Source organism: Muntiacus reevesi, chromosome 5, assembly GCF_963930625.1.
Source record: "Muntiacus reevesi chromosome 5, mMunRee1.1, whole genome shotgun sequence".
Lineage (NCBI taxonomy): Eukaryota > Metazoa > Chordata > Mammalia > Artiodactyla > Cervidae > Muntiacus > Muntiacus reevesi.
This window is the reverse complement of record NC_089253.1, coordinates 55,100,498-55,120,430: the sequence shown is the minus strand read 5'-3', so window position 1 is coordinate 55,120,430 and position 19,933 is coordinate 55,100,498. Positions and strand designations below refer to the sequence as shown.

General features: G+C 38.3%; 1 protein-coding gene across 1 annotated transcript in view; it reads right to left on the bottom strand.

Moving 5' to 3' along the window:
• The window catches only part of KCNT2 (potassium sodium-activated channel subfamily T member 2), a 422,637-nt gene that overhangs the window by 116,006 nt on the left and 286,698 nt on the right, over positions 1-19,933 (bottom strand). Inside the window, exons 15-16 of the mRNA XM_065936707.1 lie at positions 15,876-16,025; positions 11,434-11,663 (exon numbers count right to left, since the gene is read on the bottom strand). Coding sequence (XP_065792779.1) covers positions 11,434-11,663; positions 15,876-16,025 — 380 coding nt within the window. The remainder of the gene's footprint in view (positions 1-11,433; positions 11,664-15,875; positions 16,026-19,933) is intronic.

Below are 19,933 nucleotides of genomic sequence, written 5' to 3'. Positions count from 1 at the left end.
CATTACATTTGATTTCTTGACATAAAAAGAAAATCGTGAGCACACAAGTCATGGAAATGCCTTGAGGCAGTAAGAACAGAGAATTTAAATAGCTTAAGGCTTTGAATCCTTGGAATACTCAAGGAACAGTAAATGGAAGAAACAAATTCCTCTGATATTTTTAAGTAACATTTAAAAATTAGTATAAACATCAATTTATGGATATTGATGGAAAATTTATGGAAAGTGGCTGTCTCTCCCTTTCTGAAGAAAAAAATCAATCTAACAGATGACTGCCACCATATTTCACAACCACTGATTTCATTTATGTATTTATGGAAAGCTGGCCATCCTTCTGAAAGCCCTGAGTTTCCATTTTGTCTTATTCTTTGAAGCAGCTATTAAAACGCTCTCCATTTCCTTGAAACTTCTGTCTGATCTTACAACCTTCTTCACTGTAACAGCCTGGGACTTTAAAGGGAGGAAAAAACCTCAGGGGTTTTAGCATCTCTTTCTTTGTAGCATGGACAAAGAAGTCAGCAACTGAATTCTAAAAACCTCTGAGAAATACCTTGATGCTGGGAAAGACCGAGAGCAGGAGGAGAAGGGGGTGACAGAGGACAAGATGGTTGAATGGCATCACCAACTCGATGGACATGAGTTTGAGCAAGCTCCGGAAGTTGGTGATGGACAAGGAGGCCTGCTGTGCTGCAGTCATGGGGTTGCAAAGGTCAGACATGACTAAACAACAACAACACAGAAGAAGGGATTAAAAGGCAGTGTTTCTGAATGTGAGAGTTGATAGAACCAAGACTGGGGGGACCATCTGAGTTCTCCATCTGGGTATTCCTCAATATTGAAATAAATGTGGGACTCAAGTTTCAGAGGCTAGGACCTCTGAAAATACTGTCCATGACACTCAGATTGGGGGGAAAGGGAGCCTGGTGTGTCTGCTGTTAATGGGGAAGACTCCTGGGAGGGGCATGACACAATGTATCTAAAATGACCGTGCCCGAGAAAACAATGTGATGACCACCATATCCGAGCAAAGGTAAAAGTGGTTGGCATCAGAAACTGTACACTCCAGTAACTTTTTAGCACCACAAATAAGGATTAATTTATACTGCAATCCATCTTGGGAGGGAGATGAGGATCCTAGAGAAAATGAGATTAAATTTTCCATTAATCAGGTGAGTGGATCTGATTAAACATTAAATTTTATAAATTTGATTCATCAAAATAAAACCATATATGATCTGTATCCTAATATTATAATTTAAAATCCACATTTATGACATTTATCCTCTGCAGATGACCACATTGTATAATTCAGAGGGAAAAGTAATCTTTTGAAGTAAGATTATTTTTATCTTTTGAAAGAAAGCTGTCTTTCTATTGAAGAAATCCTTCAATTCCCTATCTTCAACCAAGTAAACAAGAAAGCTTCAGCAAACTTTTCTCCTTTTCTTTCTGTTTGGAAGGAAAGAGACACACCCACATTTATGTAAAATTCAACCCTACACTTGTTTTGAGAATTAAATCCCCACCTACTTCCCAAGGAGCCATGTTATCTGAATTTCACCCCCTCCCAAATATATGTGTCTTCACATCACTTCCAACTACCTCCTTATCATCTTCCTGCTCAACACAGGAAACTTGGTGACTTCCTGATAATTCTGCCCACACTGTTATTTGGCACCAAGCTGAGTATGGGGGGATGTGATCATGAGAAAGTCAAAATTTAGCAGGGAAAACACAGTTTTAAAAAGCAATTTCAATTACAGAAACAATTTCTTCTTTGAACCTTTCCTTCCCCTAACAAAACCTGGCTCTTCTCTGACATCTCTCCTTGCAATTCTGAAGGTTGCAACACTGAAAGAGTGGCTGTGTTTTAGAAGTGGGGAAATACCCTCAAGGTTCTCACTGTCTCTTTCAGAGCATTTTCCCTTCACCCCTTATGATATCCCAGCTCTGTGTCACTGATCTTCAGAGTCCATTACCCACTGTCTTTCACTGTTTTCCTTGTACACCAACCCTGTGTTGTCTTACCTAGCTTTGTTTTTAATGGAAGTAAGTTGACTTACTATCTTATATTAGTTTCAGGTGTACAACACAGTGAGTCAATGTTTTTATAGATTATACCCCATATAAGTTATTATAAACTATTGGCGATATTCCTTGTGCTATACATTATATCCTTATATCAGGTAGTCTGTACCTCTAAATTCCCTTCACCTATTTTGCCATTCTCCCCACTGCTAACCACTAGTTTCTTCTCTGTGAGTCTGTTTTGTTATCAGTTCAGTTCAGTTTAGTTGCTCAGTCGTGTCTGACTCTTTGCGACCCCATGGACTGCAGCACGCCAGGCCTCCCTGTCCATCACCAACTCTCCCGGAGTTTACTCAAATCCATGTCCATCGAGTCGGTGATGCCATTCAATCATCTCATCCTCTGTCGTTCCCTTCTCCTCCTGCCCCAATCCTTCCCAGCATCAGGGTCTTTTCAAATGAGTCAGTTCTTCACATCGGTTGACCAAAGTATTGGAGTTTCAGCTTCAGCATCTGTCCTTCGAATGATCTCCTTTAGGATGGACTGGTTGGATTTTCTTGTGGTCCAATGGACTGTCAGGAGTCTTCTCCAACTCCACAGTTCAAAAGCATCGCTTCTTTGGCACTCAGCTTTCTTTGTAGTCCAGCTCTCACATCCATGCATGACCACTGGAAAAACCATAGACTTGACTAGACAGACCTTTGTTGGCAACGGAATGTCTCTGTTTTTTATTATGCTGTTTTGTTATACCTTCTACTTATTTCTTTCTTTAACTTTTTCTTTTATATTGGAGTACAGTTGACTAAGAATGTTGTGCTAGTTTCAAGTGGACAGCAGGTGATTCAGTTATTGCCCCTTTGAATTCTTTTCCTGTTTAGGCCATTACATAGTATGGAGCAAAGTTGCCTGCACCGAACAGTAGGTTATACATTTTAAATATGGCAATGTGTACATGTCAATCCCAAACTCCCTATCTTTCCCCAGCCCGACCCTCTCCCCAGTAACTATGGTTAGTTCTCTAAGTCTCTGTGAGTCTGTTTCTGTTTTATAAACAAGGTCATTTGTATCATATTTTTTTTAGATCCCACATATAAGCTATATCATACAATATTTCTCTTTTGTCTGGCTTACTTTACTCAATATGAGAATCTTTAGGTCCATCCATGTTGCTGCAAATGGCATTATTTCACCATCTTTTCATGGCTGAGTAATATTCCATTCTGTATATGTGCCACATCTTTATCTCTTCTTCCATTGATGGCCACTTAGGTTGCTTCTACTTCTTGGCTGTAGTAAACAGTGCTGTAACATCGAGGTGCATGTGTCTTATCAAATCATGTTTTTCTCCAGATGTACGCCCAGTAATGGGGATGCTGGATCTAGTTTTAGTTTCTTAAGGAAACTCCATACTGTTTTCTATAGTGGTTGTACCAATTTACATTCCCACCAACAGTGTAGGAGGGATAACTTCTCTCTACACTCATTTATTGCTTGTGGATTTTTTGATGATAGACACTTTGATTGGTGTTAGGTAATATCTCATTTTAGTTATGATTTGTATTTCTCTAAAATTTAGTGATGTTGAACATCTTTTCATGTGGCTCTTGGCCATCTGTAGGTCTTCTTTGGAGAAATGTTTAGGTCTTCCACACATTTTTGGATTGGGTTGCTTGTTTTGATAACATTAAACCTTATGAGCTGCTTGTAAATTTTGGATACTAATCTCTAGTTGGTCACATCATTTACAAACATTTTCTCCCATTCTGTGGGTTGCCTTTTCATTTTGTTTATGGCTTCCTTTGCTGTGCAAAAGTTTTTGAGTTTAATTAGGTCTGCCTGCAATGCGGGAGACCTGGATTCGATCCCTCGGTTGGGAAGACCTCTTGGAGAAGGGAAAGGCTATCCACCCCAGTATTCTTGCCTGGAGAATTTCATGAATTGTATAGTCCGTGGGGTCACAGAGTCGGACACAACTGAGTGACTTTCACTTTCAGGTCTCATCTGTTTATGTTTATTTCCATTACTGTTATGCAGCAAAACTTTATAAGAGTTGTCTAGACCTAGTTTCCCTAAGTTATCTTCTGACATTTTATCATAAACCCCTCTGATCTGGCATTCCTCAACTTACCACTTCACTGAAAGAGCTCTTATTGAGATAAAGAGCAATCAGTTTTTTACTAAATTCAATGGCCAGTTTTCAATTATCCTGTTATTTGGCCATTATAGGCATTAGACATGGCTAATCACTCCACCTTCTCCAACCACTGGATTCATTTGGATTCCAAGACAAGACACTCAGCTCGTTTCCCTTGTCAGTAGCTCTTTCTTTGTTTCCTCTGCTGGTTTCTTCTCATTCCCTTGAGAGTTAATATTGACATGTTGCAGGATTCGGTCCTTTTTCTTCATTCCTTTGCTGCCCACAATCATTTTCTCAATGATCTTGTTCAGTCTCATGACTTTAAACATAATACATAAGCTCAGGAATCCAAAAATAATTTTTTCAGCATATACCTCTCTCCTGAACTCTAAACTCATTTCAGTTTTTTGATTTTTTTTCTAAATGAAGTTACTCAGTTTACAATGTTGTGTTAATTTCTGCTGTGCAACAAAGTGACTCAGTTATACACATATTGTACATGCTAAGTCATGTCTGACTCTTTGTGACCCCATGGACTGTAGTTCACCAGGCGCCTCTGTCCATGAGATTTTCCTGGCAAGAACACTAGAGTGGGTTGCCATTTCCTCCTCCATGGGATCTTTCTGACCCAGGAATCAAACCCAGGTCTCTGGCATTGGCAGGTGGATTCCTCACCCCTGAGCCACCAGGGAAGCCTATACACATATAGATATTCTTTTTTATCTTCTTTTCCATTATGATTTATCACAAGATATTGAATATAGTTCCCTGTGCTATACAGTAGAGACTGAACTCTAGACTATTGCACTGAATCTCTTATTTGACATTTTTCTCTCAATATCTAACAGAAATTAGAAATGCACTGCCTTCCAAACTGAATTCTATATCTCCAATGGTTCCCTCCAGACCTTTCTCATCTAAATGAATGGCCATTCCCATTTTTCTGCTGCTTATACTAAAAACCTAACTCAATGAAACTATGAGCTATGTCTTGTAGGGCCACCCAAGATGGACAGGTCATAGTGGAGAATTCTGATCAAATGTGGTCCACTGGAGAAGGGAATGGCAAACCACTTCAGTATTCTTGCCTTGAGAACCCCATGAACAGTATGAAAATGCAAAAAGATATGACACTGAAAGATGAACTTCCCAGGTTGGTGCCCAAAGTACTACTGCGGAAGAGTGGAGAAATAACTCCAGAAAGAATGAAGAGACGAAGCCAAAGAGAAAACAATGTCCAGTTGTGGATGTGACTGGTGATAGAAGTCAAGTCCTGTGCTATAAAGAGCAATATTGCATAGGAAACTGGAAGTTAAGTTCATGAATCAAGGGAAATTAGAAGTGGTCAAACAGGAGCGGGCAAGCATAAACATCAACATTTTAGGAATCAGTGAACTAAAATGGACTGGAATGGGTGAATTTAATTCAGATAACCATTACATCTACTACTGTGTGCAAGAATTCCTTAGAAGATATGGAGGAGCCCTCATAGTCAATGAAAGAGTCCAAAATGAAGCACTTGGATGCAGTCTCAAAAAGAACAGAACAATCTCTGTTTTTCTCCAAGGCAAACCATTCAATATCAGAGTACTCCAACTCTATGGCCCAACCAGTAATGATAAAGAAACTGAAATGAAATGGTTCTATGAAGATTTATAAGACCTTCTAGAACTAACACCTACAAAAGATGTCTTTTTCACTATAGGGGATGAAAGTAGGAAGTAGGATGTCAAGAGATACTTGGACTAACAGCAAATTTGGCTTTGGAATACAAAATGAAGCAGGGCGAAGGCTAATAGAGTTTTGCCAAGAGAACACACTGATCATAGCAAACACCCTCTTCCAACAACACAAGAGAAGACTCTACGCATGGACATCACCCAATGGTCAACATCAAAATCAGACTGATTATATTCTTTGCAGCCAAAGATGGAGAAGTTCTATACAGTCAGCAAAAACAAGACCGGGAGTTGACTGTGGCTCAGATCATGAACTTCTTATTGCCAAATTCAGACTTAAATTGAAGAAAGTAGGGAAAACCACTAGACCATTCAGCTTTGACCTAAATCAAATCCCTTATGTTTATAGAGTGAAAGTGAGAAATAGATTCATGGGATTAGATTTGATAGACAGAGTACCTGATGAACTATGGACAAAGGTTCATGACATTGTACCAGAGGCAGTGATCAAGATCAATCCCCAAGAAAAAGAAATGCAAAAAGGTAAAATGGTCGTCTAAGGAAGCCTTACAAATAGCTGAGAAAAGAAGAGAGTGAAAGGCAAAGGAGAAAAGAAAAGATATATCCATCTGAATGCAGAGTTACAAAGAATAGCAAGGAGAGATAAGAAAGTCTTACTCAGAAAATGAGAGATACAAGGGAACATTTCAAACAAAGATGGGCACAATAAAGGAAAAAAATGGTATGGACCTAGCAGAAGCAGAAGATATTAAGAAGAGGTGATAAGAATACACATAAGAACTAAACAAAAAAGATCTTCATGACCCAGATAACCATGCTGGTGTGATCACTCACCGAGAACCAGACATCCTGGACTGTGAAGACAAGTGAGCCTTAGGAAACAAAGTTTTTGGAGGTGATGAAATTCCAGTTGAGCTTTTCAAAACCTAAAAGATGATGCTGTGAAAGTGCTGTACTCAATATGCCAACAAATTTGGAAAACTCAGCAGTGGCCACAGGACTGGAAAAGATCAATTTTCATTCCAATTCCAAAGAAAAGCAATGCCAAAAAAATGTTCAAACAACCACACAATTGTTCTCATCTCACACAATAGCAAAGTAATGCTTAAGATTCTCCAAGCCAGGCTTCAACATTACATGAACCAGATGTTCAAGCTGGATTTAGAAAAGATAGAGAATCCAGAGATTAAATTGCCAACATCCGTTGGATCATCAAAAAAACTAGAGAGTTCCAGAGAAACATCTATTTCTGCTTTATTGACTATGCCAAAGTCTTTGACTGTGTGGATCACAATAAACTGTGCAAAATTATTAAAGAGATTGGAATGCCAGACCACCTTACCTGCCTCCTGAGAAATCTGTAAGCAGGTTAAGAAGCAATAGCTAGAACTGGCCATGGAACAACAGACTGTTTCCAAATTGGGAAAAGAGTACGTCAAGGTTGTATATTGTCACGCTGCTTATTTAACTTATATGCAGAGTATATCATGTGAAATGCTGGACTGGATGAAGCACAAGCTGAAATTAAGGTTGCTAGGAGAAATATCAATGAACTCATATATGTTGATGATACCATCCTTATGGCAGAAAGTGAAGAGCAACTAGAGAGCCTCTTGCTGAAAGTGAAAGAGGAGAGTGAAAAGGTTGGATTAAAACTCAACATTCAAAAAATGAAGTTCATGGCATCCAGTTCCATCACTTCATGGCAAATAGATGGGGAAACAGTGGAAACAGTGACATACTTTATTTTGGGCGGCTCCAAAATCACTGCAGATGGTGGTTGCAGCCATGAAATTAAAAGACACTTGCTCCTTGGAAGAAAAACCATGACCAACCTAGACAGCATATTAAAAAGCAGAGACATTACTTTGGTGACAAAGTTCCATCTAGTCAAAGCTATGTTTTCTCCAGTAGTCATGTATGGATGTGAGAATTGAACCATAAGAAAAGCTAAATGCTGAAGAATCAATGTTTTTGAACTGTGGTGTTGGAGAAGACTCTTGAGAGTCCCTTGCACAGCAAGGAGATCCAACCAGTCCATCCTACAAGAAATCAGTCCTGAATATTCATTGGAAGGACTGATGCTAAAGCTGAAACTCCAATATTTGACCACCTGATGGGAAGAACTGACTTACTGGAAAAGAGCCTGATGCTGGGAAAGATTGAAGGCAGGAGGAGAAGGGGATGACAGAGGACGAGATGTATGAATGGCATCATATTCAATGGATATGAATTTGAGTAAGCTGTGGGAGTTGGTGATGACAGGGAAGCCTGCCATGCTGCGGTCCATGGGTTCCCAGAGTATTGGATATGATTGAGTGACCTAAATGAACAGAACTGATACTAAGTTCCCTTGAGTTCTTCACACTTCTCTATTACAGTTCACTTCTAATTCAGGAGTAAATAATGGCACCCTACTTTCAAAGTATACCCATAATTTTTTCTCTCCTGCTACTTCCACTTGAAATTACACTGGATTCTTGACCCTAAGCATCTATAGTTAACAGCAGCCACAGTGATTTTGTGATTATGCTGAAGATGAGTTCAGCATAGGTGAGACCATGCTGTTGCTCTGCTGAGAACCCTGTGATGACTCCCACTTCACTCTGAGTAGAAGCTACAACTGTTACATTGACTTAAAGAGCCCAGCATGATCTGGCCCCTTTGTACCTCTCTCCCCACCTCTCCTGCACTCTTACCATCAAATCACCGTGTTTGCGTCAAGAGGGCCCCTTTACTGATCCTGGAACACATCAATCAGGTTCCTACCCCTCCTGTAGGGCCCTTGTACCAGCTATTATCTCTTTCAGGAATGCTTTTCCTTCAGACATTCACAGGCATAATACCCTTATTTTCTTCAAGTATCTTCTCAAATGCCACCTTTTCAATGAGGCCTACAAGCTACCTAAAAATTCAATTGTTCTAGAATTCATACACGCTTTTTGCTAGCTGTTTTCTTCTCACTTTTATCTTACTACTCATCGCCTTCTAATCTACTATTTTACTGATTTTGATATGTACTGTTTATGGCCAGACTTCCCCATGATAAAACGTTAACTCTGGAAGCAAGGAGCTTCCATTTGTTCTCTAATTAATCACAAATACTTCTTCTTAATTTGGAGTATAACTGCTTTTCCATGGGTGTTAGTTTCTGCTGCACAAAGAAGTGAATCGGCTACACGTATACATATATCCCCTCCCTCCTGCGTCACACTCCCTCCCCATCCCCAGCCGTCTAGGTCATCACAGAGCACCGAGCTAAGCTCCCTGTGTTATACAGCAGCCTCACACTAGCTATCTATTTTATATATCATAGTGTATATGTGTCAAAGCTACTCTGTCCATTTGTCCCACCCTCCTATCACAAATACTTGTGAGAGTTCCTGGCATGGACTAGGTACTCAACAAGTAATTCTTAAACAAGTGAAACCATCAAGTAAAACTCCTATAGAAGAGAAAATATGTTATATCAGTGACAATCTGAGTTATCTAACAAAGTCCAAGCAGGGCCATGGAATATGTCTCAGGGGGAATGATATTAAGACTGAGATGCAAATGATTAGAGGTAGTTACATAAGCAGAGTTGGGGGCTGGGGAGTAGATCTTCTCAGAGGAAACAGTGCAACAAGGCCCGTCGGTAAAAAAAAAACCATTAGGAAAGACTGAAATGAATTAATATGATTGGGGCTAAGGAGAGCAATTGAAGGGATGATGAAAAACTATTAGTGAAGACTGAAAGAAATTTACTATGATTGGGACTTAGGATAGCAACCGAAGGAATGGTAAAATGTAGGACTAAAAATAAAATAAAAGAAGGAATTATTTTAAAAAGATACTTAAAAGTGATCATGTAATTTATCTTCTAAATGAGGGTATTCTTAAGAATCAAAGTGGATTTCTCTTCATAATGACACCAGGACAATGTATATAATCTGGTACTGTCCTGGGAAAACAAGGACTACTTCAAGTAAAAAGAGAGAGAGAGAGATTTTGGTTATCAATTGTAAACCATTTTATAGTATAAAATTCAGACTTTTTTCCCAATGGCTAGTAGGAAGAAATTAAAAATTAATGCAGGAGTGTGATTATAACATAATGTAAAAACTGCTACTCTGGTAGCAAGGTGGAGAGGAGTGCAGGGCAGCAAGGCTGGAGGCATGGAGAAGAGACGGGGGATTCTGCAGTGGAAGGGCAGGATGATGGAGACCCAGGCCCACCAAACTGAGCATGGACATGGCAATGGACAACTTTAGAGGCCACTTGGTTAAACTTAGTGGAATTCAGTGAAATACAAAGTATAAGAAGAGAAGAATAATGAAATGTTAGAAATCTGTCATTACAAATAAAAGGACAATGGTATCACATTTTTTAGCAAAAAAAAAAAAGAAAAAACAAAGGAGGAAGTTGTTTTGAATGAATATAGAAAGATTAGCTCAATTTGAATATACCACATTGGTTTTTCCCATGCTTGTTTGATTTTTCCATATAGCCCGTGGACAGTTGAATATGTTGCTGTGAAAAGAGATTTAAGGTCATGGTTTAGGTAAGGAGATCATCACTTTATGGAGAAGAATTGAATCTTTGAGAGCAGATGCAACAATTTAGGGAAAATGAATGTGCAGGGTGCAGAGGAAATAGCACTAGAGCATTTTAAGAAGAACATGGTCAATATTGTCATAGGCTGTGATGATCCCACTGGATTTAGAGTAGAGCAGTGACCTTGCCAGAGCAGTTTCAGTGATATACTGGGTGCAGATTTCAGACCTAACTGGTAGAGACATGAGGGGATGGTAAGATTTCAAGACAGCAACTGAAGACAACACTTGGAATTTATCTGTGAAGATGTCAAGGCATGAGGTCCAGAAGTGTGTGTGTGTGTGTGTGTGTGTGTGTGTGTAGACAGAGACATGAAGAGAGTCAGAGAGAGAGAGAAGCAGGGAGGAAGAATGAATTGGTGATTAAAAAAAAAAAAAAGAATCCAAGTAATGAGGATTAATAAAAAAGTAAAGTCCCTAAGAGGGAAATGGAGAATGGCTTGTTGCATAAGTGAAGGTATTTATATTAAAATATTATAAGCTAAAAAAAGGAACACATTTTCCTTGTGACAGAAACTCAGGGCATGTAGGTTTGTGTGTCGTTTGGTGACAAAATTTAATGGAAGTTCTTATTTGTCTGAATCTTTTTTTAAAAAAATTTCTGTGTCACAGAAGCCAACTTCACTAAGAATTAGATAAAAGATTGGGGAGTTTGGGGAAACAGAGAGAGAATCTGAAAGAGCCATTATTAATAACTGAATGTAGAACTTACAAAGAAATACAGAAGTGTCTGGTGTTTATATTTTAATCAGATATAAAAACTGTTGTTATAAGTTTTGAATTATTTTAATTTCTTACCAGTTTAACAGATTGGAAATTTTGTTCTGTATATCTAATTATTTAGTTACACCGAGTTTGTAAGACACACAAGTATATTTTAAATTTGACTTTGGAATTTTGAGAAAAACAAATATAATTGTTATTCTTTTTAAAGAAGGAAATTAATTATATTCTCAAATTTATTTATACTTACCCATGCTGGCAATTATGCTATGTACAGGCAATCTAGACGGTCCGTGATAAAATGACCTTGGTACATTGCTTTTTTTCTGATGGTCGTGGTTTTTAAATGCTGAATTCTCTTCTTTGGTAATATTAATATAAAAACATGTATCTGTGGCATTCATAATATATCGAGGACCTGGATTCAGCAAAATGTTTTTATTATCTTCTCTCCTAATACCAATCAAGCAGACACCAAACCTTAATTTAACAAAGAAAACAAAGGAGTTTAAGTTTAAAGTTCAGCAAAGGTCTTATTTTCTAAGCTTGAATATTAAGAAAATAAGTAAACTATTAAAAGGCAAAGGGAAATTAAAACCTCAAATAGGAAGATTTTAAAGCTTGAAAAGATCTTATAAATTCAAAGTTCTTATTTTTATAGAAGAAAACAAACCAAAAAAAAAAAAACCAATATCTTTAGTGTGTTGTGAAATCAATTTAGATACTTAAGACTATGTGTGTGTATATATATATACATATACATATATATATACATAATATATATAACATACATATATATATACATAATATATATATATTAATAAAAAAGAATGGAATAACAGATAAAAGAAAACATCAAAGTAAATATCATTTAGTAAGGGCAATTTTTTTGGGGGGGGGTAAATTTTGTATATATACTGGGTCTTACCATCAAATGTATATCTTAATTTGGCCCAAAAACTAAAACAGCATTTAAATTAACACTTTAAAATGTCAATCTATACAAAAGATTCATTTTCTTGTGAATTTCTACCGTATTAAAATGTTATTAAACAAAATTGAAAAGATGCTAATCTGATCACAGGACCACAGTCATGTCTAACTCACTGAAACTAAGCCATGCTGTGTGGGGCCACCCAAGACGGTCGGGTCATGGTGGAGAGGTCTGACAAAATGTGGTCCACAGGAGAAGGGAATGGCAAACCACTTCAGTATTCTTGCCTTGAGAACCCCATGAACAGTATGAAAAGGCAAAATGATAGGATACTAAAAGAGGAACTCCCCAGGTCGATAGGTGCCCAATATGATACTGGAGATCAGAGGAGAAATAACTTCAGAAAGAATGAAACGATGGAGCCAAAGCAAAAACAATGCCCAGTTGCGATGTGACTGGTGATAGAAGCAAGGTCTGATGCAGTAAAGAGCAATATTGCATAGGAACCTGGAATATTAGGTCCATGAATCAAGGCAAATTGGAAGTGGTCAAACAGGAAATGGCAAGAGTGAATGTCGACATTCTAGGAATCGGCGAACTAAAATGGACTGGAATGGGTGAATTTAACTCAGATGACCATTAAATCTACTACTGTGGACAGGAATTCCTTAGAAGAAATGGAGTAGCCATCATGGTCAACAAAAGAGTCCAAAATGCAGTACTTGGATGCAATCTTAAAAACAACAGAATGATCTCTGTTCGTTTCAAAGGCAAACCATTCAGTATCACGGTAATCCAAGCCTATGCCCAACCAGTAACGCTGAAGAAACTGAAGTTGAATGGTTCTATGAAGACCTACAGGACCTTTTAGAACTAACACCCAAAAAAGATGTCCTTTTCATTATAGGGGACTGGAATGCAAAAGTAGGAAGTCAAGAAACACCTGGAGTAACAGGCAAATTTGGCCTTGGAGTATGGAATGAAGCAGGGCAAAGGCTAATAGAGTTTGGCGAAGAGAACGCATTGGTCATAGCAAACACCCTCTTCCAACAACACAGGATAAGACTCTACACATGGGCATCACTAGATGGTCAACACTGAAATCAGATTGAATATATGCTTTGTAGCCCAAGATGGAGAAGCTCTATACAGTCAGCAAAAACAAGACCAGGAGTTGACTGTGGCTCAGATCATGAACTCCTTATTGCCAAATTCAGACTTAAACTGAAGAAAGTAGGGAAAACCACTAGACCATTCAGTTATGACCTAAATCAAATCCCTTATGATTATACAGTGGAAGTGAGAAATAGATTTAAGGGACTAGATCTGATAGACAGAGAGCCTGATGAACTATGGACGGAGGTTCATGACATTGTACAGGAGACAGGGATCAAGACCATCCCCATGGAAAAGAAATGCAAAAAGGCAAAATGGTTGTCTGAGGAGGCCTTACAAATAGCTATGAAAGGAAGGGAGGCAAAAAGCAAAGGAGAAAGGAAAGATATTCCCATTTCAATGCAGAGTTCCAAAGAATAGCCAGGAGAGATAAGAGAGCCTTCCTCAGTAATCAATGCAAAGAAATAGAAGAAAACAACAGACTGGGAAAGACTAGAGATCTCTTCAAGAAAATTAAAGATATCAAGGGAACATTTCAGGCAAAGATGGGTTTGATAAAGGACTGAAATGGTATGGACCTAACAGAAGCAGAAGATATTAAGAAGAGGTGGCAAGAATACACAGAAAAACTGTACAAAAAAGGTCTTCATGACCCAGATAAACACAGTGGTGCATTCACTGACCTAAAGCCAGACATCCTGGAATGTGAAGTCAGGTGGACCTTAGAAAGCATCACTACGAGCAAAGTTAGTGGATGTGATGGAATTCCAGTTGAGCTATTTCAAATCCTGAAAGATGATGCTGTGAAAGTGCTGCACTCAATATGCCAGCAAATTTGGAAAACTCAGCAGTGCCCAAAGGACTGGAAAAGGTCCGTTTTCATTCTAATCCCTAAGAAAGGTAATCCCAAAGAATGCTCAAACTATCGCACAATTGCACTCATCTCACATTCTAGTGAAGTAATGCTCAAAATTCTCCAAGCCAGGCTTCAGCAATAGGTGAACTGAGAACTTCCAGATGTTCAAGCTGGATTTAGAAAAGACAGAGGAACCAGAGATCAAATTGTCAATATATGCTGGATCATTGAAAATGCAACAGAGTTCCAGAAAAACATCTATTTATGCTTTATTGACTACACCAAAGCCTTCAACTGTGTTGATCACAATAAACTGTGCAAAATTCTGAAAGAGATGGGAATACCAGACCACCTGACCTGCCTCTTGAGAAACCTGTATGCAGGTCAGGAAGCAACAGTTAGAACTGGACATGGAACAACAGACTGGTTCCAAATAGGAAAAGGAGTGTGTCAAGGCTGTATACTGTCACCCTGCTTATTTAACTTATATGCAGAGTACATCATGAAAAACCCTGGGCTGGAAGAAGCACAAGCTGGAATCAAGATTTCTGGGAGAAATATCGATAACCTCAGATATGCAGATGACACCACCCATATGGCAGAGAGTGAAGAGGAACTAAAAAGCCTCTTGATGAAAGTGAAAGAGGAGAGAGAAAAAGTTGGCTTAAAGCTTCACATTCAGAAAACTAAGATCATGGCATCTGGTCCCATCACCTCATGGGAAATAGATGGGGAGACAGTGGAAGCCATGTCAGACTTTATTTTTATGGGCTCCAAAATCACTGCAGATGGTGACTGCAGCCATGAAATTAAAAGACACTTACTCCATTGATGGAAAGTTATGACCACCGTAGATAGCATATTAAAAAGTAGAGACATCACTTTGCCAACAAAGGTCCGTCTGGTCAAGGCTATGGTTTTTCCAGTGGTCATGTATGGATGTGAGAGTTGGACTGTGAAGAAAGCTCAGCAACCGAAGAATTGATGCTTTTGAACTGTGGTGTTGGAAGACTCTTGAGAGTCCCTTGGACTGCAAGGAGATCCAACCAGTCAATCCTAAAGGAGTTCAGTCCTTGGTGTTCATTGGAAGGACTGATGCTGAAGCTGAAACTCCAGTACTTTGGCCACCTCTGAGAATAATTGACTCATTGGAAAAGACCCTGATTCTGAGAGTGACTGGGGGCAGGAGGAGAAGGGGAAACAGAGGATAAGATGGCTGGATGGCATCACCGACTCGATGGGCATGAGTTTGAGTAAACTCCAGGAGTTGGCGGTGGACAGGGAGGCTTGCCGTGCTGTGATTATGGGGTCACATAGAGTCGGACACGACTGAGTGACTGAACTGACTGACTGAACTGAAAGTCAATACTGGGCTTCCCTGGCATCTCAGACAGTAAATAATCTGCCTGCAATACAGGAGACCTGGTTTGATCCCTGGATCAGGAAGATCCCCTGGAGAAGGGAATGGCAACCCGCTCCAGAATTCTTGCCTAGAGAATTCCATGGAGAGACGAGCCTGTTGGGCTATAGTCCATGGGGTTGCAAAGAGTTGGACATGACTGAGTGAATAACGCTTTCACTTCAAAGTCAATATTCCTACTAAATTATACTTTATACCCAAGAATCTTAACTTGTAGAGACCAAACAAAAGGTGAGAATTTAAATGTCTCAATAATTATGATGATAATTCAAAAATACTTCCAAGACATGAGCACCAATATGGGTTACATTATGGAAAACTGGATGTAAATTAATATTTTAATTCCATTCTGAGATGGAAACATACTTTTTGTGTGCATGGAAAGAAGCATATGTGAAGCTCTTTCCTTCATATTCAGCAAAAAATGTGCTTTCTTCCAGAACGATGTGGTACACTTCATTCCCAGAGCATCTGCCGTACACCTTCTGCCACTGTTCTGGCGACTGCTGGCCTTCTCTGCAACAAAAGCACACACACATACACATGCACAGAGACAAACAGTGAATGTGGCTCAAAGCACAGCCACTGTCCTACGAAATCCAGAGTTTCCCAACTGCAGGGAGGAACAAGCACAGTTCAAAGAAGTATCTGTGTGGTGCTCGAAGTGATGACGTGATCACCAAACATTTGCAAAGAGACACCTACAAGAATTTCGAAACTACAGAATATAGACGCTTGATAAATGGCAAATTCGTTAAAAGAATTTCACAATCCAATTAATAAAAGCATTTATTGTGATCATGAACCAGTGAGCTGTGGCAACTGAATTTTAGACTTCGTTTATGTATATCATGTCATGCACAGCCTTTATATAATCCTTGTCTTACAGTCTCAATAATAGAGCCCACTTCATCCCATTTATAATACTTGCTTGGCCCCTGTATATTTCTGACCTTGCTTTGTATTTAAAATTATAAATATATATATACATCTCAATTTATCAGTTTGATTTCATAAAAAAAATATATATATACTCTTTATTTCTGCCCAAATCAGAACAATGACGTTCTCCCAATTGTGTAGAAGTTAGCAAAAGATATGTTCTGTGATAAAAGAATTTCTGAAAGAGATTTCCAAAATACTTTTTAAAAAGAAGATAAGTTCATCACAGAAAATGTAGTTTCTTTTTTTTTCTCCCTAGAATACTCTGCTCAGTGGTTTTAGAAAAGTATAAAAAATTCAACTTATGCAAAATTTATTGTGAAGATACATGAATAATTTCCCATTTTGTACAATAAATTCCACTTGGTGAATAAAGTTTATAAACTGTGTTAAGTACAAGAAATACACATTCTAGAATAAATGAGATACATTTATAAAAATCAAAAATATTTCACCATAATCACTATAGTTTCTGCACAGATTAAAGTAATATCTATCGTATTTTTAACTGAGCTTTGTTTGAAGGGTTACTGGGAGATAAAACATTTATAAACATTTTCAAAGTTTCAATAAATTTTTTAAAAAAAGTATATTTTCCAGGTATGTTTCATTTGCACTTCATTCCTTCTTGAAAGTGCAAGTGAAAGTCGCTCAGTCCTGTCCAACTCTTTGTGACCCTATGGACTGTGGAATTCTCTAGGCCAGAATACTGGAGTGGGTTGCCATTCCCTTCTCCAGGGGATCTTCCCAACCCAGGGATTGAATCCAGGTCTCCAACACTGCAGTGTTTACCGATGAGCCACAAAGGAAACCCAAGAATACAGGGGTGGGTAGCCTATCCCTTCTCCAGCAGATCTTCCCGACCCAGGAATCAAACTGGGGTCTCCTGCATTGCTGGTGGATTCTTTCCCAACTGAGCTATCAGGGAAGCTTAAGACTTAAGACCCTGGGCTTTGGAGTCTGACTGCCTGATCTGAACCCTAACTCTGGGTGTTATTTAACTTCTCTATGATACTTTACTTCCATAACAAAACATTATCCGTGTTACTGGGTTGAATTAAATGAGATAGTACAAATAAATCATTTAGCAGATTTTGGGAGCATAGTAATCTTCAGGAAATGTTAGTTTACATTATTATTTTGCTGGTATATCTTCTTCATTGCTGAATTTTTGGAGCCACTTTCAACATTCCTAGTCAACAATATGAACAGCATTACTCTGAAAACTTTACCCTTTTTTTCTATAATATTAATATATATTTGGAAATAGGAAAACATAAAACAAAACACATTTGACTATGGAATACATATGGCTACATACTGTTTCCTAAGAATGACTGTTCTTGGTGGAGAACACCTTTCCTTTGACAAATAAAAACAAAGCTATCTTTGATATGTACCATACCGCTGCTTGGCAAAGACAGGACCCATTTAAAGGGCTGAAAACAGGAGAGAAGGTGCCAGTAATTCATCAGGGTTTGTTTGGCACTGAAAGGCGCATAGGGTCAAATAATAGTCTCATAAGGGCACTAAAAGCTGTTCAAGTGAATCACAAATCTAATTCCAGCAGCTGAAATGGAAATGCAGTGTGGTAACTTGGAGGGAAACAGAAAAGGAGGGATTTGGACAAGGATGACTGTAATGAATTTCCTTAAATCACTTGCTTGTCTTCATGCTATTTCATAATGGCACCTTTTTACCAAATGTTTTTTAATGAGTCTCTAAGTTCAGCTAATTGTAAATATACAGAATTTTTCCTTTTAACTTCATGTTAATTGCTTGAGAAATGTTGGAACTTAGCCACTCCATCTTCTACTGATGGGTATGTCTGGGTCTCATTTATTAATTCCTACATGAAATATTTATTGAGCGCTTGGGATGTGCCAAGAAAAGTTCTAGATTTCAAGGCTAAGGCAGTTGACAAAAGGGCAGAAATGCTTTCTTTCTTGAAGCCTCTAATGGAGGAAAACTGGCAATGAAGCAAATTATGTGTTGGAAGTGGTAAGTGGTAGGGAGAAAAAAGAGGGAAATTTTCAGGGGTGGGTTGGAAAATAAATGCATAATTGAAGTCCTCCCTGAGAGAATGACATCTAAGTGAAAATCCTGAGAAGAGGGAGAGAGGTAACAATAGCAGAGAAGACTGTTTCAGGCAGAAGCAACAGTAAGTGCTTCCCTGGGGCTGAGAAAGAGCAGGGTATCCAGTTCGGCTGGGCTGAGGGAGGAGGAGGAAATGAGGCCAGAGGAATAACTGGCAGGGAAACGCGTCACACGGGGATTTCTAAAATCTTGTGATCATGTTGGGCTTTACTGGGAAGATTTGTAAAGATTCTGATTTATATTTTGCAAAAAAAAATCCCTCTGGTCATTGTTCTGAGAACAGACTGAAGCAGTGACAATGATCACTGAGGACTTTATCACGATGATCCAGCCAGAAGGTGATGGCTTTGGACCAGTGGAGATTCTGGGCATGTTCTGAAGGTGGACCTGGGTGTATTTGCTGATAGAAAAGAAAAATAGGAATAAACACCTTAAGGACCGAATGGCTATCAGAAATACAAAAATTAAATGATCAAATGAGTGAATAAATAAATAAATTCCATACAGCTAAAAGTGAAAATGCAAGAACTAATGCTTAATGAGCATCATGGGGAAATAGCAAATATAAAATGTTCGAAGAATTAAATAGCTTAGGTAGGGTATTTAGTGAACTAGGTCCTAGGGAGAAGACAGGTAAATCAGATATCATATATGTGGGCTTCAAAAACATTTGAAATAAAAAACATTTGGAATGCTAGGTTCATGGATGCTCATGATAATATTCTTATGTTTTTGAGTGTCTGAAACAGATTTTAAAAATGAAATGCATGTTCACAAAAATAAAGAAACAAACCAAAACAAACCAAAACTAGTAGTGAGGATTTTAAGCTTTTGTTGATATAATTTTTCACTGCTATCTTTCAAAGCAGCAGTAATAGGGTATATTATATACCCCCACCCCCTCTTTACCAATATTTTGATAGTAACATTTTATTTAGTCAGAAACTAAAATTTTCCCTTCCTACTATGATGAATGTATCAACTTTTTTCCAAATGACTACCCAGTTATTCAGTTACTGAATAGTCCATTTTTTTCACCCACTGATTTAAAATAACTCTGTTATCAAACATCGAATTCCTAGGTGCCTATGGGCCTCTATCTCAACTTTCTAGTCTGTTGAGTTGATTTACCTTCATCCATTCCCTAACACTACACTATATCAATTATTTTAGGTACAAAATTGTTATAAAATACATCAGGGTAATCCCTCTCTTAATTGTTCTCCTTCAAAATCTTTTTTGCTGTTTTGGTTTCTTTATTTTTCCATATGAACTTAAAATCAGCTTGATTACTTGGAAAAGAGTACTGTTGATATGATTATTGGAATGATTAATAAATCTGGGTGAAACTGACATCTTTGTGATACTGACATAACTTCATTTGT